The sequence below is a fragment of the Balaenoptera physalus genome, assembly GCF_965194825.1.
Source record: "Balaenoptera physalus genome assembly, chromosome: 10".
Taxonomy (NCBI): domain Eukaryota; kingdom Metazoa; phylum Chordata; class Mammalia; order Artiodactyla; family Balaenopteridae; genus Balaenoptera; species Balaenoptera physalus.
In genome coordinates, this window is record NC_138889.1 from 58,429,039 (window position 1) to 58,454,090 (window position 25,052).

A 25,052-nucleotide genomic window follows, 5' to 3' on the forward strand; every position below is an offset into this window, starting at 1 on the left:
GTGGAGTCGTGTGAACATTGGTGGGGCAGGGCTGCCTCAGGTGGCAGCATTGTCATCCCAGAAAGCAGGGCTGTCTGGTTTGGGGCCTCCATTTCACCAGCCAGCCCCTCCACCTCCCGCACAGGCATCTGGAGAGAACAGGAATAGCACTCCCTGTGGAGTGGTTTGTCACCTACATGCAGGTGACCCCAGACCCTTGAGTGTGTGAGGGCAAGTGGAGCTGGGCTGGCTGTGCTGAAGTACCAGGGGGCCCTTGAGGACAGATCACAAACATGCCAACATCTCCCCTGTCATTTCTCTAGGCGCTCATCCCAGCCACAGCCCAGAAGGATGCCCACCCCCAGATCACACCTTCCCTGTCTGAATCCCCCACCCCCGGACCTGCCCAGGTCATGTCCAAACTTGTATGTTCCATCCTGGTCACAAAGTAATATTTTACAGGCACCCACTGGACGTAAGGATTCATCCCAAGGCAGCATGGTTCCTGAGGTTCTTGGAGGTTTCTTGATGAGCCAAGGAGATGTTTCTGGCAGGATGCAAGGGCCACTCTTGATCCACTGGCCCTAGGTAAGGCCCAGAAGCTGGTCCCCCCTCTGGATCTCCAGCCCATCCACACTTAGGTCACCACTTCCCAGGGCAGCATCCCCTCAGCCTGCCCCAGCCAGTCCTTTAAACACCCCCAACCAACCCCCAGACCCAGACCAGCTTGACCCTGCACGCACAGACCGAGGAGACAGTTCTATAGGCCACTCCCCGAAAGGGCCCTGTCCTGGCCCAACACCCTGCCCCTCCCCCAGCAAAGACACTACAGGGCCAGAAGATGGAACACATGCTTTATGCCTGAGGTGATCAGGGGAGCCTCGAGCAGGGGCTCAGCACTCACTCACACTGTAATATATAAAAGTGGTCCGTCTCCCTCACCCCAGCTGAGGCTCCTGGACTTAGGGGAATTAAGCCAGTCCCTTAGGCTTCAGAACAATCTTGGTTTGGTTGTTCCCAGCATGAAGAACTAGGTAGTCCTCTTGGTTACCTTTCCTGGTGGCGCACAGAAAGTCAAAAGAGGTCACATAGTAGGGCCAGTCTGAGATAAGAACGGCATCCAAGGAGCACAGGGTTTTACAACTGGGAAGGCCACAGCAAGCCAGGAGTAGAACCAACCGGGTGCTTCAGGGGTGGATGGAGGGGGGTTCTGCATCCCGGCGAGGCCGCTGCACCGGAAGGAGGGTCCGAGGCCACGATGGTACGGTCAGTGGTGGCCAGCCGGCCCAGCCTCCCTGCCTCGATGGCAGAGGTCTTCCCCCGGCGGCAGAGGTAAGCTGATGGTCCTGAGCCGGCTGCTGCCTGGAGAGCAGGCACAGAGCCAGCACCACCTCCCCGCTGTTCACTTGCCACTCCTGGAGCCCCGCTGTTTGCTCATGGCCGTGAGCATCTGGCTAATATAGGAAGTCAGGAGGTCATCCATCTTGTAGCCCTGGAAACAGCAGCAAGAAGATAAGATAAACAGAGCACAGAGTAGGACACGGCCGCCCACTCAGACCCAGAACACAGCTCCCAGGAGACTGCAGTGGACAGAAGCCCAGACAAAGGCAGACCCTGCCCACCCTCTGGACTTAAGTCTCCCCAGCCACACAGCTGAAGGGTTGGATTCATCCAGCCAGACATCTAGGGCTCTAAGCTGTTGCGAGCTCACATTAAGGTGCTAATTTGTGGGTCCCTCAATTGAAGCTGCAGGTGAGCCCGCCAGGCCTGGAAGGAAGAGCTCTCACCAGTGACGTCTCACAGAGAAGTTTGCTCCCGCGCACCAGGTTCCCAATGGTGATGTGGAAGTAGGTGTTGCCGCTGCTCCAGTTGGAGATCTTGGTGAACGGGTGAGTGGTCAGGATGTCCTAGGGGAGCAGAGAGTCTGAAGCTGCACGGCCTGGACTGTCTGGCCTCACTCTCCTCAGCTCCAGCCCACAGACACCACCCACAGGAAGGACCTCAGGCTCTCAGACGAGAAAAGGAGCAAAGAGTAGAGTCCAGCTGTGCCGTGGAGCTGCTGTGGGAAGCAGATGCCTTCCCCCTCCAGGCCTTGGGTGGGGCCAGCTGGTGGGACAACCAAGGAAGCCCAGGAGGCCGTCAGGTGTATGGGGCCCGGAACTGGAAATCTGAGAGCCTGAAGGAACTGAAACTGTGGTCCCAGATGAGATGGTCCAGCAGAGTTGGAGCGGGGAGACAAGAAGACAGACACAGACTTGGGGAACACGGTGTGTGTGGGCTGGGTAGAGAAGAAGCCCAGGGAAGTGCCTGAGAGGGAGACCAAGGGAGATATGAGGAAAACCAGGAAAGTGGGCACATGGAGCCAAGGGGAAGATGGTGGTCATTGCCCCCTTCTCCAACAGCCCCAGTTGTACCCTCCTGTGTCAGTGGTAGGACTTGTCTCCTGGCCCCCTTGGTAGGAACTGCTCAGGCCCACAAACCTGAGCAGCAGTTACCCCAGTAGAGCCTCCCACCCTGACCAATGTGGACAGAGAGCATTCTGGAAGGAGGAAGTGGTTGGTAGTATCCAATGACGCTGAAAGGCCAAGCACTAAAGAGTGATTGGATTTAGTATCCAGGGCTTTGTTAGTAACTCAGAGAGCAGTTTTGATGGAGAGATGAGAGGCAAGGAAGTAGACACAGCAAACACGGTCAGCCTCTCAAGATGTGTGGCCAGGTGGGTGGATGAAGCGAGGATGGTGGTGGCCGATAGGGTCTCTTGGGGTTTGAGTCTGGGGGGCCTTTGTTAGAAGTGCAAACAGAGAAGCCCACCCCCGCCTGCTCTTCCCTGTCACTGCTCACCTTGGTTCTGGGATCAATGAGGCTGACCCCATACTTGTTGATGGCAATTAGGAGAATCTCAGGAAAGTTTGGCTCTGTAGTTTGCTAGTTAAAAAAAAAAAAAAAGAGACATCAGGTGGGGAACCCAGAGCAGGAAATATTATAAACAAACATTTGGGGCAGGAGTGAAGCCGCCCCCAGCTGGGCTTAAGTCTCGCTCTCCTGCTGCCTGCTTGATACCAGGGGTGCAGTGGTCCTGCCACGACCTCATGGTTTCTATCAGTACCTCTGCTGGGCCCTCAGAGCTACCCCAAATCCCTTCATGGGTCCCCAACCAGCCCAGCAGCAGTTTCAGCCCTTCTGTCCTGCTTCTCTAGGAGTCCCTGCTATTGCTCTCTCTCAGCCCTAAAGCCTCTCATCTTTAAAAAGCCTCCTTGAACCCTACACCTGCCTCCAGGTGTACCTACCTACCTCTCTCTTCGTTGCACAGCCAGGCTTCTCAAAGGGCCCCCCTCCCCAGTGTGTAGCAAGGCCATTCCCCCCTCTCCATCCTGACCTATCCCCTCACCCCAGCCACTTCACCATCCTCCTGCCTCTGGTCCTGCCCCTCAGATCCATCCCCACCCTGAAGTCAGAGTGGGCTCTGGCCCCATCATCCCTGCACAAAACCCTCCAGGCTGGGCACCACCTGCAGGAGGAACCCTATCCGCCTCTCCTGCTCACCAACCTGCTTCTTACCGCAGCCTGCTCGCCTCACACCCCACGCCCATCCACACTCCCCCACTCACACTTCCTGCCCAGGCCTGAGCTCTCACACCTCTGGGTCTTTGCTCGTGCCAGGCTGTCTGCCAGGAACCCTCCCCTCAGGGTCTCCCTGGAAAGCTCAACGTTGCCTCCTCCAGGAAGCCTCCTCAGCCTTCGCAGTCTGGTTGGGCCTCCCAGGCTCTGCCACCCCACTGTCACGGTGCAGATCATCCTGCATTACTCTGGCCTTTGTACCCATCTGCCTCCCCTGCCAGGCTGAGATAATGGCCCCTCAGTGTCCCAGGACTAAGCCCAGGGCCCAGTACTTAGCTGAGACACCTAGCTGGGACAAAGCTGAGGGCCATTTCCTCCTTTCCTTGCCAGGCAGGTGGCAGAGACCACTGCAGTTTCCCGAAGTCATGGGGAGGAGTCTCTGTGCCATCTGGTTCCCCCTCGTCCTCTCTGAGAAGCACCCACCCACAGCATACCTTCACCTCGAAGAAGGCTGAGCCGAAGGTGGGCCACTTGAAGATGAGCTTCAGGAAGGCCAGCTTGGCCTCCTCCTTGGACTTCCCTGCGTGCTTGTTGAAATAGGCGACGATGGACTGCAGGGGGAGGGGCGGTCAGAGTCCCCTCCCCTGCTGCTCCTGCCCCATCTGCGCTGTCGGCAGCTGTCATGGGCCCTGGAGGGCCAGGTGTAGGATGGGGGTCCTGGAGGCTATGAAGCCTCCCCACTTATACCAGTTCATGGGCTCCTGACAGCCCTTCCCTCCCCAAAGCAAGCAGGCCAAACAGTATCAAAATCCAGTCACCATGGTAACCAGGACAGGGCAAATTACTGCCAAGTGGCCGGCTGAATTTACAGGGACCACAAGAGATACTTCCCTGGGCTACTGTCCAGCACCTGCCCCCTTGACCCTGGGGTACCCAGAGAACCATTCAGGGGGCCCCAATTCCCACTGTCTCCCCCATGGTCACCCGCTTCCAGTCGTCAGGTGAGATCTGCCGGATGAGGTCCTGGGGCACCAGCTCCCGTAGAAGTTTGGGGATACTGGGGAAGTAGGACTTGTCCTCCTCAAACTTGGCCCTGTAGATGAGTGCCCCCAGCTGCAGCACTTCCTCCCGCGTGCACTTGTGGTAGCCTCGGAGATACTTGGGCAACTCCTGCCAGAGACAGAGCAGGTCACAGGCAGTGGAGGCACCTGGAGGAAGCGGGCTCCTTCCCTTAAGCACCCCCCACCCCCGCCCCCGCAAGGCCGGGTCTACTGCTTTACCCCACATTGGGCCCACCTGCTTCCCCAACCTCAGCTGACACTGCTCCCCAAGGGGGGAAGGCACAGTACAGGGAGACAGCATTATGCCACACAGATTCAGCGCTTTACAGATTTAAAGCAGAGCCAGGTGTGAAGATCATCTCATTTTCCCCCATAACAGTCCAGTGAGGTGAACAGCCCCATTTCAGAGGTGATGAAGAAACTCAGAGGGACCAGCTGGGGTGAGTGACTGTTCCATAACCCTAACCCCCCAGGCCTGTCCTTCTTTGGGAAGAGCCTCTCAGGCTGGCCTCCTCCTGCTGTGTTCCCTTGAGACCCACTGATTTCATCAGCAGCACCAGCCCCATCCCCACCTTGATCTTCCAGACCCAGAACCAGAGTAGCTGAGGATGAGGAGCTGACTGAAAGCAAAGATGAAGCCTCTAAAGAAGGGCCAGCACTGCCCACAGGCTCCTGGAACCTTACAGCTGTCTTATCCACTATCTATCTGAGTAGTAGGGAAACCAAGGATGGCCTGAGGATACACTGCAGATCAGAAACTATTCACCCACCTTTTCATCTACTCACCCATCCATCTATCCCTCCAGCTATCCACCCGCCCACCCATAAGGGTGTACCTACCGACATCAAATTCCCATTAATTCCCCCATTTGTCCATCCATCCATGTACCAATATCCACTCGTACATTCATTCACCATTCATCCTTCCACCCAACCATTTAGTGAGTCACCAATTCACCTATGAACCCATCCATCAAGCCAACAAATATTAAGCATCTACTATGGGTCAGGCCCTTTAAGCAACAACATATACCCTCCCTACTCTCATGGAACTTGTAGTCAAGGACAGACATTATTCATCAAACCAATGTGTAATTACAATCTTTGAAGGAATTGTTCTCAGTACTATGAGAGAATATAGCAAGGTGACCCAATCTAGTCTGGGGGGCAGGGAAGACTTCCCTTAAGATAAGATGATTGAATTGACAGCTAAAAACTCAGTAGCTGAGAGAAAGAACCAAGGGAGGAGCATTCCAGAAGAGAGACATTACGAAGGCACATCTGAGAATCTGAGAAAATGCAGCTGGTGTGAGCTGAGCAAAGAAGTGTTGGTACAAGGCAATGGGAAGCCACTGAGAGGATCATGGTGACCACCCTGTGGAGAATGGCTTGAAGACGGATGGAGGAGATCAGAGAGAAGGTTATGGGCTTCTTCCAGATGACAGAAGATGGTGGACCGACCCAAGTTGGTGGAGGTGGTGATGGAGAGACGTGAATGCATTTTAGAGATATTCAGGAGGTAAAGTCATCAGGTGAGTGATTTGGGACATGGGAGAGGTCTACGCTGACTCAGGTTTCTGCCTTGGGGGAGCTGGTAGTTAACGGTGCCACCTGCTAAACGGGCAACATGGGGCAAAGGGGAAAGGGGAGAGGAAGATCCCGGGTTTGAAGGAAGGCGGCCCTTCTGGCTCCCAGGCCAGGGTTCTCTCTACCAGGGCAGCCGCCTTCCCCACCACTGGTGCCCCTCCCAGCTTCCTGGTCTGTCTGTCCCACAGAACGGTAAACGGCCACCTCAGAAGAGACCACTGAGTCTGCAGTCCTGAAGACCTGGAATCAAACCCCAGTTCCATCAGCCCTGTGATCCTAATTACATCACTTGATCTCTCTGAGTGTTTCTCTGTAAAATGGGAACAACATGCCTCCTTCTTGGGGTTTGTTGGGAGGACAGAATAAGTACAAACTGCCAGACACATAATAGAGGCTCAGCCTGTGAGCCACCCTGCTGGCTTCCCGCAGGCCCATGCCTTTGCTGGAAAACGTTTACAGACCCAGGTGTACCAGCAGAATCCCAAATTCAGAGCATAGCCCCTCACCAGGGGAAGGGCCTGAGAGCTCAGCCCGAGGGCTGGAGGGTTGGGAAGGAGAAGGATCTGAGGTCGGGCCGCCTCCGGAGACCCCGGCAGGCATGGCTTCCGGTCCATGCTGTTGCCCCGCCCCTGGCAAGGACAGCAGGCAGCCCCAGCAGAGGGGCTCTGGGCAGCTCACCTGGTAATAGTGGAAGATGGAATCGGCCATGGGGTCCTTCCCTGGCACCGTGGTGGTCCACAGCTTCTTCATGAAGAACACTTGGTAGGTGAGCGAGGGCACGATTCCTGCGGCAGAGGGCAGTCGGTCACCCAGAAGATCCCAGCACAGAAGGGTGCCCAGCCCAGCACCAGCCCCGGAGGAAGGCCTAGCTCGGGCCCCACCCAGGTGGGCCTCAGGTATGGCCCTGAGCCAGGACCTGCCGGCCCCAGGCCTCAGATGATCCCAGGACTCAGCCTCACCATCCTTACCATCCTTGACGGGCCGTGCTTTCTTTATCCAGTCCGTCAGGTGTCGTACAAAGTCGAAGAAGAAGTCATTCTCAGGGACGCTGATGACCTAGGGACATGGCCATTCTAGTCCACTCATTTTAATTTGAGCAATACTGAGTTTTCTGACTTTCCCACCCAAGGCCTCCCCGGCAGCCCCTTCTCCAGAACTCCTGCTCGCAGCCCAAGCGGGTGTCCGTGTATCAACCCCGTCTTGCCCCGACTGTGCCCGTTGAGTGTGTCTGTCCAGTGACTGACAGTGACTCCCTTCAGTCATTCAGCAAAGAGTCACTGATTGCTACCCTAGGACCCTGGAAAAAAGGCCGAGAAAGGGGCCCAGGCCCTGCTTTGGACATTTTCTGGTATCCGTGTCCTGTGCCTCCCACAGGCTCTAAGCCCCCCTGGGTCCAGGACCTCACTGAGATCACCTCTGGGTCACAGTGTCTGGCACAGGGACAGACATGAAGTGAGGAGACGGGCATGGATGCACAGGGCACTGGGGGTGAGCGACAGGGGAGAGCACCTGACCTGCCTGCAAGGGTCAGGGAGGCCCCCCATGGGAAGGGGCTTTCAAGCTGGGCCTGTGACTGCCATGGACATAAATGGGGCGGGGGGCAATGTGGGGTGAAGGCAGGGGCCTGTGCTTCAGAGTCAGACCTACCTGGATCTGAGTCCCTGCTGTGGGGCCTGAGATAAGTCACTTAACACTTCTGAGTCCAGGTTTTGTGGTCTATTAGGTGGGGATAGACATCCTCCCTTCAGGGGCTTTTTCAGAGGTGAATTGACCTCAGCCTGGCAGCTGAGGCACCAGTCAAATCAGCTCCGGAAAGTACACGTGTATTGGGGCAGGGTGAGGAGCCTAGTGTGTCCCGAGCACAGAGCGCTCCCAAGAGGTCTGTGGCCGGGCTGTGCAGCGCCTCAGAGGAGACAGATTTAGGTACAGCTGCTGCATGTAAGGGGGCCATTGCAGGGACGTAAGAAAGAGACGGGCACGATCAGATGCCGTGCGCAAGAGTGTCTCTTCCTCTCCCCGTCCCTCCTTCTCTCTCTGTCCCCAGCCCCGCTGCCCCGTGAGCTGCCAGGGCGCCAGCAAATTTCCCATGAGACAGACCAAGAGCAGGCAGATAAGCAATCAGTGACCCCCCCCAACCCACCTTATCTGCAATTTTGACAAAGAGGCTGAATCCCTCGGAGGACTTGAGGAGCAGCCGGGCGGCGATGTTCTGGCAGAAGTCCTTGGCCTTAGTGCTGGACTCCACCTCGAAGGCCTGGGGGAAGGGGTGGCGGGGAGCACTTGCTTGGCTCTGGCAGGGCCTCTCGCATCCCCGTGGCCATGCCTGCAGCTAGACGGAGCCCCCTCCCATGCAAGACACCCTCCTTCTGAGGGGGCTTCCCCAGAGCTGGGCACCATGCTTAAGAAAAGGAAGAAGTATAAAACCTACAATGTATAAAATAAACTACAAGGATATACTGCACAACACAGGGAATATAGCCAATATTTTATAATAATTATAAGTGGAATACCACCTTTAAAAATTGTGAATCACTGTGTTGTACAGCTGACACTCATATAATATTGTACATCAACTAAACTTCAATTAAAAATAAATAATTTTTTTTAAAAAAAGAAAAAGCAACTCCTGTCTGGGTCTTCCCAGATCGTGCCCTTCCCAACCCTTCAAGAGGGACTAAGCCTTGGCCTCCAGGGTCCTGGGCCCAGCTGTACAAGCATGAGTGATGGCAGAGGCCAAGGGAGCACAGAAGGGACAGGGTGATTGGAAGGAGAGAAACCGGAGGAAGGAGAAAGCAAACTCCAGAAAGGGTGAGGAGTCAAGAGCCGGGACGCAGCCCAGACTGGGGCTGAGAGGGATAGGAGAGTCTGGGGAAGCTTAGATGAGGGAGGAGAGCGATTTGGGGGGTGGGGGGCGTGCTCCATGTAGCCTTCCACAGGGGACAGGAAAAGATTTTAGGAGTTTTTCTGTCCTTGTGACTAGAATCCTATAGCGGTATTTCTGAGTCTCTAGTCTCTAGACAAGTTTTTAAACTGCTTTTCAAACCGAAAGTTTCAATGTTGGTCTTGTTTATCTGAATGAGATGCTGTGCTGGGATGGAGCAGGGGGTGTAGATCAGGAGCCAGCCTGACCAAATGGGCATGACAAGAAGACAAATCAGACTTTTGCCCAGGGGACCACGGTGGAGGGGACTCAGGTCAGGTGAGAAGGAAGGAAGGGTTAGTCTGCAGGAGAGTGGCAGGGCAATGGGGGAGGTCTTGGGCTGCGGAGCAGGCAGGCCTGTGCCCAGGAACAGAGCTGGCTGGCATCAGGGAGATGACATCAACACAGAGCTCAGCTCAGAGGGAGAAAGCACGTTTCTCCAAAGCAGAAGCTCCTCAGAGAGAGGGAGGGGTGACCTTCTCAAGGAAGCTGATCAAGGAAGTGAGAGGCTGAACCAGGAACCCAAGGGCTCCTGACCCGAGGAGTCTATGGCCTCTTGACTGAGCCCCGACTCCACTGAGGGGCAGGAGGATGGGGGCAAAGGTGGGGGTGGTGAGGAAGGGACATCAGGGCTGCCCCGTGTCCCCGAGGGAGCCTGGTCCTTCAGGGGCACCCACAGACCAAGAAGCCAGAGTCCCTCACCTCGTCTGTGTCATCGGGAAAGTAGACCTTGTGGAAAATCTGGGTGGTTTTGTGCTGGATGGCCTCCACCTCCACCAGGTGCGGGGGGTACTTCCGGGACCCGTTTCTGAAAACCAGGGGAGGGGGAAGGGGGCCAAGTCAGGAGGCAGCAGATTCCTGGGGCCATGGGGAGCAGAGAGCAGAGGGAACTTTGGAGACAGGCAAACCCCAGTCCTAATCCCCATCCACCACTTCCTACCAGGTGACAAACACTCAAGCCTCTAGTTCCTCATCTGTGAAATGAGATGATAATGGTACCCACCAAATAGGGATGTGGAGGGGACCGAATGAAGCAAAGGGTACAAGTGGGCTTTGCAGAGTACGGAGTGCGGCCCAGGTGTCTGCCTCCCCAGCAGACTTGAAGGTATGAGAAAATAGCTTTCTGAGCAACCAGACTCTCAAACTGTCCAGAATGGGTACTGGGCACTGCCACCTTTGTCTACCTGGCAGCTGTGGGACCCCGAAGATGGGTCCCAACCCCAAAGATGGGTCAGGACCTCAGCATCCCCAAGGGACTCTCACAAGCCAGGGTGGCCGGAAGCCCATCCCAGTGCCTGCCGCCACGCACTTTGCCCACTGCCCCCTCTGCCCCTTGCAGCCCCTGCTGTACCTCAGGGCTTTCTGGAGCCGCTGCAGGCAGTCGATGGCGAGTGGGCAGGGCTTGCGGGACTGCAGGAAGCGCTGCACATGCGGCAGGAGGATGTTGCTGGGCGGGAAGAGCCCTGTGCACAGCCAGAGCAGCTCCCAGCCCCGCTCCTCACTATACCTGCAGGAAGAGGTGTGGTGTCCAGCAGGACCACCGCGGGCCAATACGCCTCAGCTGCTCACCACGGCAGCACATGCCTGCCCCACCCCACCCCTGTCTGAGGACCCACACGGACCCACCCCCCTGACAGCCTGATCCCATTAGTGCTACTCAAAGTCTGGTCTGCCACCCCCACCGCAGGCCGCACACTTACTAGTCAGGTGGAGGTAAGGTGCTTGTGTCAGAATAAAAATCAGCTGTGTCACCAAGCACTCTGGCTAAGATTTTTTTTTCCTTAGAAAGACTTTCCTATGAGGGAAGCAGTGTGTGATTTATATTCTGGCAGCAGCTCTTTAACTCGTCTGTTATTTGAGTAGCACTACATTAGACCAGCCCCAGGACTCCCTCAGGCACTACTCTGAGCTCCTTCGGTCTAGCAGGAGGGAAGCCTGGAGGGCTTCTAGGAGGAGGTGGCATTTGATCTAGGCTTTGAAGACTGAGGCAAATTCTGATATGCAAAGGAGAGGAAAGGTTTTCCTGGCTGTGGGCACAGAATGTGCGAAAAGATCTGATGTATGGTCCAGTGATGGACTTGTATAAGAGACGTAGAGAGTGACAAAGCTTGGGAGGGAGTTGGAAGTCTGGGAATAAAGGGAGAGGGTGGGGCTTCTCTCAGGCTCTGAGATGAGCATGTTCCTGACTTCCCCCTCCTGCCATGGTCTGGACCATCAGGGAGGCGGTGACACCCTCTGGGGTCCAACACCCCGAGCCCATGAGAGTTTTTAGCCAGAGCTTCTGACTGACAGCCAGCTCAGCCTGAGCCAGGGATGGGACAATTGCTCATGAGATGCACCTGTAGGCAGACAGTGGCATCTGGGCTAGGGAGGGGTATCCAGAGGAGGCTCAGGCAGAGAGCAGCGGGAAATTAGGAGGAGCTGGGGCTGTTCAACTTGTGGGGAGGACAGACTCTGAGGGCGCAGCCACCACCTCTTGGTTCTGGACCCTCTTCCTTGGGCCTTGAGGGAGAGCTAGGACATGAGGGGGCCTGAGGACAGCTTCCTGCTCTGAGTGAAGAAGGACTGTTCCCAGGCAGAGCCAGCTGCTGCCTCGGCAGGGAGTGAGCTCCCCGTCACAGTGGGTGGAGGACCTTTACGATTACCTTCAGCTGTTAGCACTAGGGGTGGGGGCCTGCCCCTCACCCTCCCACCCTCCCGGCTTACCTGATGTGGTTGTCGGTCAGCTGCTTCAGGATCTGCACGTACACCTCGTCCTTGAGGGGCTCAGCCTTCAGGGCACCCTCGAAGATCTGGTCTGTGAGCTCATTGACGGAGCACATCCTCTTGGACGGGTAGTCACCCATGTACTTGAGCACGGGTGGGGAGCTGTCAAGGAAGGCTGTGGCCAGTCGTGGAACAATGGCCCGGGAGGCAGGCGGCCACACTCTCCAACAGGGTCTGCCACCCCTGATCATGTGGCCCTGGGCCTCAGGCTACTCACCCAGGAAATGGGCATAATCTGCCCACACTGCTCTCCATGCCCACTTCCCACCCTCTCTCCTCAACTCCTCTGGCCACCTCCTCACTGGCCATCCTGCTCCAGGCCCCAACCCCACTACCAGAGTCCTCACAGCAACCAGAATAAACTTTCCAAATCACAAATCTAACCATGCCACCCCCTGCCCCAGTGGCTCCCCATGGCTGCACCGCAGGACACAGTCCAAGCTTCTTAACAGGCCTTGGGAAACTTTCATCCATCAGCCCACATCTTGGGATTCCCTTCTTGAACTCTAGCCTCTAGCTGTGCTGAGTTAATTTCTGCCCTTGAAACAGCCCTGCTCTGTTTTGCCTCGGGGCCTTTGTACATGCTGCTCCCTCTGTCAAGAACATTCCCCACCCATCTCCCCTTTGACTGGCCAAGGCCTACCCAGTCTCCAGCCTAGATATCATTTCCTCCAGGAAGTCCTCCCTGCCCTCCTCCAAGGCCAAGTCAGGTCAATGTGCTGTCGCGTCCCATCACAGCACTGACCCCGATCAGCACATGTCCACTCTCAACCATGAGCACCATGAGGCTAGGGACTGGGTCTGCTCACCGCCGTGTCTCCACGCCGGGCCCAGCACATGGCACGATATACATCTGTCAACCAAATGACAGGGTGCGAGGAGACAACGGGTGAGGCAGCCCCCTGCACGCTGTAAGGTGCCGGGCACACGGAGGGAGCCGCTCCATCAGCATCCCGCCACGTCTGCCCAGGCCCCAGCTGGGCCCCTCAGAAGGAAGTAAGTGTCTAGACGAAAACCCTAGAGGCCAGGCCCAGCCCAGCCCTCCCCTGCCCTAGGCGCCCCCTCCCCGTGGCCCCTGCCTGACCCTCCGTGTCCCCCCCACCCTTCTGAGGGTGCGGATATCGATGAAGGCCATGCAGGCCTCCTGCGAGAGCTCCTCGCTGCCCAGGATCTTCTTCAGCAGCGCCTGTTTGAGTGGCTCCCGCGTGTGGCTCCACAGCCGGTCCTTGCCGCGGGTCTTGGACACCATCACGCGGCTCAGCGTGTGCTTGGGTGGGGGCCTGCACAGCACAGGACGGTCCGCACTGACGGCCAGGTTGCGAGACTCCAGCCCCATCCCGCCCCGTGTAGGAAGCAGAGCACAGGGAACCGGCTTCCCTGCTGTGCCGCGTGACCTGGGATGAGTCACCAGCCCCGCCCGGGCCTTACTTTCTCAGCTGACAGATGGAGATACTAACAAGGCTGGCTGTGCCCCGGCAGCCCTGCCCGCCTCCCCAGCCTGCTCACCCCTGCTTCTCTCTGCTCGCTCTGCTCCAGCTGTGGCGCTCCTCCACCCGGCTCACCCCCCCACCCCACCCCCAGCTTAGCTCAGACACCACTTCCTCCACGAAGCCTCCTCGCCTCCATCTCCACCCCGACCCAGCATCTCCATCACAACACTGGGCGCACAGAATAACAGCCGCCTGGTCTCATGCCTGTCTCCCCACCAGGACTGTGAGTCGGTGAGGCAGGTACAGCCTTGAGTCAGGAGTGCCCAGGACTCCACCTAGGGTGGGCGCAGTCACAGTATCTTAAACGAAGGAAGGATAAGATGACACAACATGAGAAGCGTCATCTCGACGGACTGAAAGTGCCCTCTGGTTCCCTCTGACCCGGGCCCTGCTCACAGACGGGGACACTACAAAACAAGCCCACCACGCAGCCCACAGGGTAGCAGGAGCCTGCAGCTCCCCGTCCTGGGGCCCTCTCTCCCCTTCCCCCGTCACCTGAAGTAGTCGTAGGAAAATTCCTCCAGCGTGTAGGGCTTGGCGCGCACCTCAGGCTCTGCCGTTCGCAGCTGCAAGAGCCGGATAACGTCCTGCCTCTGGTCGGGGGTCATGGTGACCAGGGCCTAGAGACCGAGAGGCAGGGAGCTGAGGTCAGTTGCCCCTGGATCTCCACCCCGGGCCCCTGGATCAACATGGTAAAGCCCAGAGCCTTCTTAAGTGGGTCTGGGGGTGGACCCTGTGCCCCATTCTGACCCTGGGAACACCTTTCCTCCTGGGGGATCTCTGACATTACCACTGCCTCCATCATGCTGGCTTTAAGACCCTTCCCTTGGTGCCCTGTGTCTGAACCAGGTTGGGTCAGTCAGAAAGCCTGGGCAAGGCAGCAGATGCAGTGTGAGAACTGCCCCGTCAACAGAGCCTGGCTCAGGATCTGCCTGGAAAGCTGGCCTCCGAGTCCTCAGTGCTGGCTCAAGGGGCTCCAGAGGGAGCAGGGCCTCACTTCCCAGCTCTGCCCTCACTGCCTTTCTGGACAGTGCAAGCCCATACCCCTGCCCCCATCCCCTAGGCCACTCTTCTCTGATCCCCTACCCCTGGGCAGTTCCTCATCTGATGCAATTTCTAGGTCCCTCTCCACCTGGCATACATTTGATAGTTGCCCCCAACTTTCAGTTTATGGTCCCATAAGACCCCCAGATCATCTTCACAGAAGCAGCAAAGCATGAATCTACTGTAATCCCTCCCTCCATTTTATGTGGGAAGAAGACAAGGAGGGGCCAGGGGAGCCTCCCATGCACCTGCCACCCCCGGGCCACGTACCACAATCTCCCGCGGTGGCATGGTGACAGTGGGCATGACATACACGCAGTCGGTGGGGAAGTCCCCACGCTGCTTGGTCCTCTCATTGATGCCATTGGCCCAGCCTGAGTTCATGACCTGCTCTCCTGTGTCATGGTCCAGGATGATGAGGTCCCCCTTGGCAAAGCTGAGGAAGCCTGACTCCTCGCCCGCTGGAAGGCATGGGTGAGCAGGGCCACATGGGGGCAGAGAGAGAGGCTGGGTTGGAACACCTCTCTTTGGGTTGATGACCTGTAAGCCTCTCCTCCCCACTGGAACTGAGGCCCTGTCCCATATCTGCTCAGCAGCCGCTCTGCCTCTACCCTGCACAACCCCCCACACAGACAGCCATCGGAGGGGGCCACTTCCCTGCTCAGAAGCCTTCCGTGGCTCCCCACTGCCCTAAAAGGAATCCCACACTCCTCGACACGCTCACAGGCTTGTTGTTGGCAGATGGCCTTCCTGACTTCTTCTGCCTCACTTTTTGCCCCTCCCGCCTCATCTCGCCCATTCCAGCCGAAACAAACTACCCGCAGTTCCCAGACACACCTGCTCTCTCCAGCCTCTGCTCGGTTCTCCTCTCTGCCCCAAACGTTCTGCTCACACATACGTCCTCCCCGAACCCCAGGCTCCCACAGCCTCTGGGCTTCCCGGGTCACTGCACTATCACAGGGATAGTCACTGTCTGCTCCCACCCCCTCCCCACTGAGGGCAGGGCTGGGTTCATTTTGTCTCTTTCTCACGCTCTGCTCAGGACCTCAAAGGCCCAGGGATGCACAGTCCATAGCTGTTATCACTGTCATCATTTGAAGATGGTGGGTATTGGGGGAACACTGAGGAGGAACCCCTGATCTCATGTGGAGAAGGTGGCAAGTAATCGGTATTTAAGACCAGAGGGAGGAAGGTTCCCCACAGGGCACAGATCGAAGGCACAGGGTTGAGCTATTTGGTCCAGCTGGAACCGAGGGTGTCCGGGGAAGACTGGGTAACAGGCTCTAGTGATCTTGAACGCCAGGCCAAGGCCAGGGCACGTAATCTGCCTAACACCCTGACCCCGGGGACTGGCAGCTCGTGCCAGGAGCCACTCACCAGGGCTGGGGTTGTCCTGCAGGGCCACCACATACTTAGACCTCTTTCGGAGCCCCTCCAGGAAGGTGACCACCAGGTCACGGATGTCCTCAGCATTGCTGGAGGTGAAGGTGTACTCATCCCCCTTGATGGTGGCCAGCGTAAAGCTGGGGGCTACCAGTTTCGCTCCCCTGCAGGACCAACACGGAGAACAGGGCCCTGTCGGGGTCAGTCCTGCCCAGCCCGAGTGAGATGCAGCACAGCCCAGGTCAGAGCAGCCCAGCGAGAGCGAGACACGGCACTCCCTGAAGGAGACCAAGGCCAGCCCAGTCAGAGGTGGCCCAGCCAGAAAGAGGCCGGCCCAGCCAGGGTGAGATGGGGCCCAGGCAGCCACAGCTCAGCCTGAGTCAGCCACGGCCAGGCCAAAGTCACACATGGTCCTGGGAGGCCTGCAGGGGGAGCTCACTTCCCCTTTGTTGTCTAACTCCTACTCACCCTTTAAGGCTCAGCCTAGAAACCACTGCCTCCAGGAAGCCCTCCCTGCCCTCCCACAGCCCTCAGCACACTGGCCCCTACTTTAAAATGGCTTATTCGATGTCCATCTCCCCTCTCAAGTGAAGCTGCAAGAGGACAAGGACTATCCTGTCACCACTGCATCCCATGTGCCTGGTCAGAGCTGGACGTGACCCAACCCTGGCCCACATCGGACACAGCCCAGAGACACTCCTACAAGCCCCAGATGGGGGGAGGAGGCACTGCTGGGAACGCCAGTCCATTCCAGGACCCACTCCCAACGTTGCTCCCATGTGCACTGCACTTCTCAGTTTACAAAGAGCTCTCCCATCGATTATTGTGTGTATTCCTCACCACTGTATTGAAGGAAAGTTAAGACCTCCATTTTAGAGATTAGGACATGGAGGTGAGTCCCACACAGGGCCCTGAATCTCAGGCCAGCTTTTTGTACACGCTCGACTGTCCCTGACTGTCCTAACCACCCATGCCCATCTCAGAACAGCCATGAATGTGCTGTAAATACCCGCCCCCCCCCCACCCTATTGGGAGGAAGGTGCCTGAGGGGTCTGCAGGGTGCAGCACATGCTGCTCAGTCACATGCGACCGGGACAGGCCACTGCGTGTCTCTGCACCTTGGGGATGTCCTCTGTGAGGTTTCCTTCAAAGGTCCCCATGACCGCAGAAAAGCCCCGGGAGCTCTCTCCTTCCCCGTGTGTCTGCCTGTGTCTCCATCTGCCCCTCCTGACTTCAGAAAGTGCTGAATCAGGACCCTGGGTTTGAGTCCCATCCCTGCCACTGGTCTTCATGCGGCTTTGGACAAGTCCCCGCCCTGCACTAAAGCGGGGAGTGGGGGTTGGACTAACCTACTGCTGGACACGGCCATGATCTCGGGGAAGGACAGCTCCAGAAGCACCTGCTCCTGCTCATCCACGAAGTAGACGCCCGTCCAGTTGACGGCCACGATGACGTCGTTCTTAGGGAGGCTGGGGCCTGGGGCAGAGACAGAGGCACTGAGAGGGCACCTGCCCACTGCTGGACCCAGCCCTTCTCGATCCTCATAACCACCAGGGAGGTGGCCAGGGTGGGGTATATTGATGTCCATTTTACAGATGGGGAAACTGAGGCTCGGAGAACACAACCTCCCTACAAGCCAAAACCCCAGGTGCGGTGGGAAGGGAGTGCTGGATTAAGGAACTGGGTTGGAGCCCCATTCCTGCCACTGGCCTGTGCAGCTTGGGACAAGTCCCTGCCCTGCGGTATGGTGGGATACGGGGAGGAGTCAGACAAACTGAGCCCCAACGTTCCCTCGAACCTGATATTTGGTGGTTCTGTGAGCCACCACCAGCACAGGGCCTGGCATGGAGCAGGTGCCTGGTACCAGTGGCCCGAGGTTGGCTAAGCAAGTGGCCTGTGCAGGTTTGTCGGCTGCATCTACTCTCAGCTTCACGGATTCGGCCCAGCCCGTGCTCTGGGCCACCCTCTTCTGTACACAGTAGGTGCTTTAATGATCACAATACTCAGTCAACTGTTCGACCCAGTGTGTTGCTGAGTACCTACTATGTGCCACGGAGCCCTACTGGGCTGCAGGGAGGCAGGACCCACTCAGCACATTGACTTGGAGGCCAAGCAGCCCTGCGGGCAGGAGGCTGGCTGACTGGGGAGTCTGGCTCAGGCCATTCCCCTCCCTCTGCCACGGACCAGAGCCATCGAGGGAGGGACGGGAGGCAGGTGGGCTGAGGGGTACCTGAGAACTTGTAGGCTTCGTAAAACCTGGAGAAGAGCAAGGGCCACTTGAAGCGGGCATAGTTGACCACGTCCTCTTTGACCTTCTGGGCATCAGTTCTCCTCTGGGCATAAATCCCCTGGAGGGGCACAGACAGGGACAGGGGACAAAAGACTTGGCACAAGCTCTGTCTGGAAATCAAATGTCCCTGTCCCCAAGTCAGAAGTGGGCCCCAGGCCACCATGTCCTCGTGTACACCATGGCCTCACCCCACCCCCCCAGCCCACAGCCTCCCCGTCACTCCATCTTCCTCCGATTCCATCAACAGCAGTAGGCACTTGCTAGAGAAACATGGGTGCCCCCTCAGGGAGCTCCCGATTTAGCAGAGTGACAAGAAAGCCCACAATCCCAGCCGGCACATGTGCAATGCACAAGGGCAGGGATCAGGGAAGGCGTTTGGGGAACAGGAACATGAGTGGCTAAGGACGGAGCCGGGGCGGTGCCAGGCCTGACCAAGAAGAGGGAGTGGGAAACCGGTGAGTAGGAGGCAGGTCACACAGAACCACGGGCGAGGCCACCACTGCGAGGCTGGTCTTTTAGTGGAAACTGACAGGTGAACTTGGAGTTAGGAAGACTGCAGGGTAGAGAAGGGTTGGAGCCTGGAGTGGGCAAGCAGCTGGGGGAAGAATGCAATGCTCCTGGCAAGAAATTAATGCACCGATGTTTTATTATCTAAAAATATTCTGCCGAGCTTTAATGAGAACTTGGTGGTATTGGAGTAGAATTGGAGGGATCAGAATGAACTCATGGTTTTTATCATCTATGAACACAAACATAGATGAAGACGTGTGTGTGCCAGTCCCTGTGCTGTCACATTTCCATGCACGAAGAGGGTCCGGAAGTAGTGCCATCCCAAGAGCTGTGAGTATTCAGGGATAAGGGGCTCAGCATCTCCGACCTAATCTCAAATGGCTCAGAAAAAATAGTAACATGTATGTGTGCAGAGAAAATAAAAGCAAATGTGGGACAATGTTAACAACTGGTGAGTCTAGGTGAAGTGTATACCGTACACAGCAGGCCTAGCTTTTTAAACTTGCAACTTTTTCGTAAGTTTGAAATTATTTCAAAATAAAATGTTTTTACCCCTCTGACCCTAATAATCATGCTAATTAGGACCTGTCCACTCTACAAGAGGCCTGGGCCAGGGCTCTGGGACGCACAGGCCAGGGCACTACAGTCCAGCGGGGAGACCCACGAGCTCGGTCATGGGCTCTGAGAGGGCAGAGGGCACATCTGTTGTACTCACAGCTGTGCCTCCAGGGCCTGGTGCAGTGTCCAGCACATGGCAAGCACCCAAAACAAAGGGAATTCATGAATGATGGCACTCAACCCAGAACATGCCAGGTGCCACATGCACATTGGCAGCAGACACCGAGGACCCAGGGAAGGCAGAGGAGTGGAGGTGGGGATGGAGGCTGGAGCTGCTGGGAGGTGGAATGGACGGGCTTCAGCAGCTAACCAAGTGTGAGGGGTGAGGGAGAGGAGGTGGCCAAGGACAGAAAGAGTGGGGGAGGGAGAACATGCATCTCTTCTGGAGGGGGCTGAGGACAGGGAGGTCCTCGGGGGTGAGCCAGGCCTAGAAGCACAGGGGGTGCAGGGAGCATTCGGGTACAGGTGGAGACTTGTGGGCAGCTCAAGGGAAGGCAAAGAGCTCAGGGGGAGACACCTGGGGCTCCTGGGTTAGGGAAGAGGCCACATGGCATAGGGGTTGAGACACACTGATCTTGGAGCCCTTGGCAACTTGTGTGCAAAGAGGATTCTGCTCTTATACAACCAGGACCTGGAGATGGGGAGGCCCGTGGGTCCTCTCCAGCAGCCAGGGTCCCCCACCCCCACCAGGGCACCCCTGCTCTACTTGGGGCAGGTCTCTTAGCTTAGAAGGGAGCTACTCAGGGCTGGTTATGGGCCTGGGGCCTCAAACAAGAGGCAGAGGGGGCCAGTACCTCAAATTCCCCAGGCAGGAAGTTGGGCCAGAGCTCTTTTAGGGGAAAGAAGGTGCACTTCCTAGAAGCTCCTCCAGCATGCACCAACTCTCCTGAGCTGCAGCACTAATAAGCATTGGTGGGAGGCCAGGAGCTGGGACCCCCAGTGCCCATGGACCCATGGTTTCCCTCATGAGGCCATGGGGCTAGATTTGATCCATCTCTGTGTCCCTGGCACCCAGTGCAGAGTAGAGGGCAGAAAACACAAGTGAACTGATATCCATGGTGGAGAAAGGCTGCTGGGAGCCAGGAGGTCAAGGGTGCCATCCTGTCCTCCCAGCCCCATGGACAGACAGATGTCAGGTAAGGGCTGTGACCTCTTTGATTTCTCAGGTCCTTACCCTTCATCCAGGTCATCAGAAAGCCCCTTCTTCAAAACCCCAGCCCTCTGACCTTCTTGTGGGCAGCAATGGCCAGCTGGGCCCACTTCTCCAGCGTCCTCAGGGGCGTGATCTCGCGGTCAGGGATGTACGTGGGCACGAGGTTCAGCAGGCGCTCCAGGATCATCTCGGAGCCATAGTCCACAAAGTACTGCTGGGAGGCCAGCTCGGCCAAGTCATCCTCCTAGGTGCGGGGAGATCTCATTCACACACGCTCTGGGAAGCCATTCCGGGCCACCAAAGCCCCTAGACCTTGCATCCCGTAGCTTTCAGCCCCTTGCCTTTGGGACCCTGTGCTCTCCCTGACTCACCAGGACCTCCTGTCTGCTTGGTGGAGCCATGAGCACCCCAAGGGCAGGGCCACACTCACCTGCTCCTGGGTTTCCTCAGCACCAGCACAGAGCTGGACTCTGCCCAGGGGCACATGAGCTGACCCAGAGGGACCAGCCAGCCCATTGGTAATGGGTCAGCCACTATCTTCTCAGCCTGATGAGAAAGGCCTGCCCTGGAGAATGGGGGACCTGGGTACCGCTGGAGACTATCAGAGGAATGGGGTGCATCACTACCTCCATCACCATCACTACACCCCCTGGGGACAGTCAAGGTGTTGAACAACCAGTGAGCTATAATGCAGAGGTTGCAGAGAGCCAGATGGGCACTGAGCATTTGCCCCTTTTCTGTCTGAGGCTGGTGCATGGCAGTCCCAGTGATGCCTGCCTGGGGCTCCCCAGGGCTATGGCAGCAGGGGCAATAGAGAAAGGGTCTTGGGCACCTTGAAGGCAGTAGATGTTTTCCAACTAGTTCAAAGTATTTTGGAATTTTAGCAACTGATATGGCTGTACTAATACATTCTGCTTGAATATCAGCTCGCCAGCACCAAAACCACCACTATTATCATCACCACCATTACCAACACCAACACCACCATCAGCAGCACCATCATCATCATCACTACCCTCACCACCACCTACACCATCACTGCCTCCACCATCATCCCTCATTTCCATCATCTCCATCCTCATTCCTCCATCATAATAACCAACAGAACCGTAAGTGTCATGAAAACCATCATCACCATCAAAAACAAAGAAACCACATCAATCCTGTCCTCAGGAGATAAAAGGATACACGTTTGTAAACTCTGCTCTAAACGAGTGGATCTCTTACTCCTTTAGAGCAGAGTTTCTAGACTAACTAACAATACAGCAAGATGCACAGACAAGATGGTGGAGTGGAAGGACCTGAGCTCACCTCCTCTCACAAAAACACCAAAATCACAACTAACTGCTGAACAACCATCGACAAAAAAGGACTGGAACCTACCAAAAAAGATATTCTACTTCCAAAGACAAAGAAGAAGCCACAACAAGACAGTAGGAGAGGTGTATTCGCAATACAATCAAATCCCATGCCAGGCAGGTGGGCAACCCACAAACTGGAAAACAATCGTATCACAGAAGTTCTCTCAAAGGAGTGAGAGTTCTGAGCCCCATGTCAGGCTCCCCAGTCTGGGGGTCTGGCAATGGGAAGAGGAGCCCCTGGAGCATTTGGCTTTGAAGGCCAGCTGGGCTTGATCACAGGAACTCCACAGGACTGGGGGAGAGAGAGACTGCAGTCTTGGAGGGCACACACAAGATTTCACATGCATGGGGACCCAGGGCAAAGTAGTGACTCCATAGGAGCCTGGGACAGACCTACCTGCAGGTCTTAGAGGGTCTCCTGGGGAGACGGGGGGTGGTTGTGGCTCACTGTGGAAACAAGGACACTTGTGGTGGAGGTACAGGGTATTCATTGGCATGAGCTGTCCTGGAGGCTACCATTTTGACACTAAGACCTGGCCCACCCAACAGCTCGAAGGCTCTAATGCTGGGACGTCTCAGGCCAAACAACCAGAAGGGCAGGAACACAGCCCCACTCATCAGCAGACAGGATGCTTAAAGTCTTCCTGAGCCCACAGCTGCCTGTAAACACACCCCTTGACATGGCCCTGATCACCAGAGGGACAACACCCAGCTCCACCTACCAGTGGGCAGGAACCAGTCCCTCCCACTAGGAAGCCTCTTAGATCAGCCTCATGCATCAGGCGGCAGACACCAGAAGCAAGAGGAACTAAAATTCTGCAGGCTGTGGGACCATAAACACAGAAAGTTAGACAAAATGAGACAGCAGAGGAATACGTTCTAGATGAAGGAACAAGATAAAACCCCAGAAGAACAACTAAGTGAAGTGGAGATAGGCAATCTACCTGAAAAAGAATTCAGAGTAATGATGGTAAAGATGATCCAAGATGTCGGAAAAAGAATGGAGGCAAAGATTGAGAAGATAAAAGAAATGTTTAACAAAGACCTAGAAGAACTAAAGAACAAACAAACAGAGGTGAACAATACAAAAACTGAAATGAAAAATACTCTAGAAGGAATCAATAGCAGAATAAATGAGGCAGAAGAAAGGATAAGTGAGCTGGAAGACAGAGTGGTGGAAATCACTGCCACAGAACAGAATAAAGAGAAAACAAATAAGGACAGGGCTTTCCTGGTGGCACAGTGGTTAAGAATCCACCTGCCAATGCAGGGGACACAGGTTTGAGCCCTGGTCCAGGAAGATGCCACATGCCACAGAGCAACTAAGCCCATGTGCCACAACTACTGAAGCCTGTGTGCCTAGAGCCCATGCTCCACAAGAGAAACCACCACAATGAGAAGCCCGAGCACCACAATGAAGAGTAACCCCTGCTCGCCGCAACCAGAGAAAAGCCTGCACACAGCAACAAAGACCCAACACAGCCAAAAATAAATAAATAAATAAATTTTATTCAGAAAAAGAAATGCGGACAGTTTAAGAGACCTCTGGGACAACATTAAATGCACCAACAATCACATTACAGGGGTCCCAGAAGGAGAAGAGAGAGAGAAAGGACCTGAGAAAATATTTGAAGAGATAATAGCTGAAAACTTCTCTAACATGGGAAAGGAAACAGTCACCTAATCCAAGAAGCGCAGAGAGGCCCATACAGGATAAACCCAAGGAGGAACACGCTGAGATACATATTAATCAAACTGACAAAAATTGAAGACAAAAAGAAAATATTAAAAGCAGCAAGGGAAAAGAAAAAAATAACATACAAGGGAATCCCCATAACATTATCAGCTGAGTTTTCAGCAGACCAGAAGGGAGTGGCACGATATATTTAAAGTGATGAAATGGAAAAAACTACAACCAAGAATACTCTACCCAGCAAGGCTCTCATTCAGATTTGATGGAGAAATCAAAAGCTTTACAGACAAGCAAAAGCTAAGAGAATTCAGCACCACCAAACCAGCTTTACAACAAATGCTAAAGGCACTTCTCTAGGCAGGAAAGAAAAGCCCACAACTAGAAGTAAGAAAATTACAAATGGGAGAGCTCACTGATAAAGGCAAACATACAGTAAAGGTGGGAAACCATCCACACACAAATATGTTATCAAAACCAGCAATTGTGAGAAGAGGGTACAAATGCAGGATGTTGGAAACACATTTGAAATTAAGAGACCAACAACTTAAAACCGTCTTGTATATATATAGACAGCTATATCAAAACCTCATGGTAACCACAAACCAAAAATCTACAATAGAGATACCACAAAAAAGAAAAAAGAATCCAAACACAACACTAGTCATCAAATCAAAAGAGGAAAAAAGAGGAAGGGAAGAAGAGAGAACTACAAAACAATCCCAAAACAATGAACAAAATGGCAATAAGAACATACATATCAGTAATTACCTTAAATGCAAATGAATCAAATTACCTTAAATGCAAATGAATCAAATTACCTTAAATGCAAATGAACCAAAAGACATACACTACCTGAATGGATACAAAAACAAGACCCATATACATGCTGTCAACAAGAGACCCCCTTCAGATCTAGGGACACATACAGACTGAAAGTGAGGGGATGGAAAAAGATATTCCATGCAAATGGAAATCGAAAGAAAGCTGGAGTAGCAATATCCATATCAGACAAAATAGACTTTAAAATAAAGACAGATGGTTACAAGAGACAAAGGTGGACAGTACATAATGATCACGGGAGCAATCCAAGAAGAAGATAAAACAACTGTAAATATTTATGCACCTAACATAGGAGCACCTCAATATATAAGGCAAATGCTAACAGCCATAAAAGGAGGAACCAACAGTAACACAATAATAGTGGGGGACTTTAACACCCCACTTATATCAATGGACAGATCATCCAGACAGAAAATCAATAAGGAAACACAAGCCTTAAATGATACATTAGACCAGGTGGACTTAATTGATATTTATAGAGCATTCCAACCAAAAGCAGCAGAATACACATTCATCTCAAGTGCCCATGGAACATTCTCCAGGATAGACCACATGCTGCGCCATAAAGCAAGCCTTGATAAATTTAAGAAAACTGAAATCATATCAAGCATCTTTTCTGACCACAATGCTATGAGATTAGAAATCAATTACAAGGGAAAAAAACTGTAAAAAACATAACACATGGAGGCTAAACAATATGCTTCTAAACAACCAATGGATCACTGAAGAAATCAAAGAGGAAATCAAAAAATTCCTAGAGACAAATGAAAATGAAAACATGATGACCCAAAACCTATGG

At 54.8% G+C, this 25,052-nt stretch overlaps 2 protein-coding genes across 9 annotated transcripts in view; one reads left to right on the forward strand and one right to left on the reverse strand.

Annotated features, from left to right (window-relative positions):
* The window catches only part of GDPD4 (glycerophosphodiester phosphodiesterase domain containing 4), a 283,424-nt gene extending 281,624 nt beyond the window's left edge, over positions 1-1,800 (forward strand). For both annotated transcript variants that reach the window (XM_082410317.1, XM_082410318.1), the window contains 2 exons: positions 442-567; positions 1,726-1,800. The gene's annotated coding sequence lies outside the window, so the exon portion shown is untranslated. The remainder of the gene's footprint in view (positions 1-441; positions 568-1,725) is intronic.
* MYO7A (myosin VIIA) overlaps positions 815-25,052 on the reverse strand; it is a 107,554-nt gene continuing 83,316 nt past the window's right edge. For 6 of the 7 annotated variants that reach the window (XM_082410309.1, XM_082410306.1, XM_082410308.1 and 3 more), the window contains 18 exons: positions 20,433-20,603; positions 18,019-18,136; positions 17,138-17,264; positions 15,783-16,066; positions 14,676-14,866; positions 13,857-13,981; positions 12,994-13,151; positions 11,812-11,965; positions 10,457-10,612; positions 9,808-9,913; positions 8,326-8,439; positions 7,154-7,241; positions 6,864-6,970; positions 4,522-4,707; positions 4,032-4,148; positions 2,821-2,904; positions 1,767-1,886; positions 815-1,471 (listed from right to left, as the gene is read on the reverse strand). In XM_082410309.1, coding sequence (XP_082266435.1) covers positions 1,382-1,471; positions 1,767-1,886; positions 2,821-2,904; positions 4,032-4,148; positions 4,522-4,707; positions 6,864-6,970; positions 7,154-7,241; positions 8,326-8,439; positions 9,808-9,913; positions 10,457-10,612; positions 11,812-11,965; positions 12,994-13,151; positions 13,857-13,981; positions 14,676-14,866; positions 15,783-16,066; positions 17,138-17,264; positions 18,019-18,136; positions 20,433-20,603 — 2,496 coding nt within the window. In that variant the 3' untranslated portion in view covers positions 815-1,381. The remainder of the gene's footprint in view (positions 1,472-1,766; positions 1,887-2,820; positions 2,905-4,031; positions 4,149-4,521; positions 4,708-6,863; positions 6,971-7,153; positions 7,242-8,325; positions 8,440-9,807; positions 9,914-10,456; positions 10,613-11,811; positions 11,966-12,993; positions 13,152-13,856; positions 13,982-14,675; positions 14,867-15,782; positions 16,067-17,137; positions 17,265-18,018; positions 18,137-20,432; positions 20,604-25,052) is intronic. The other variant, XM_082410304.1, reaches the window with a different exon arrangement.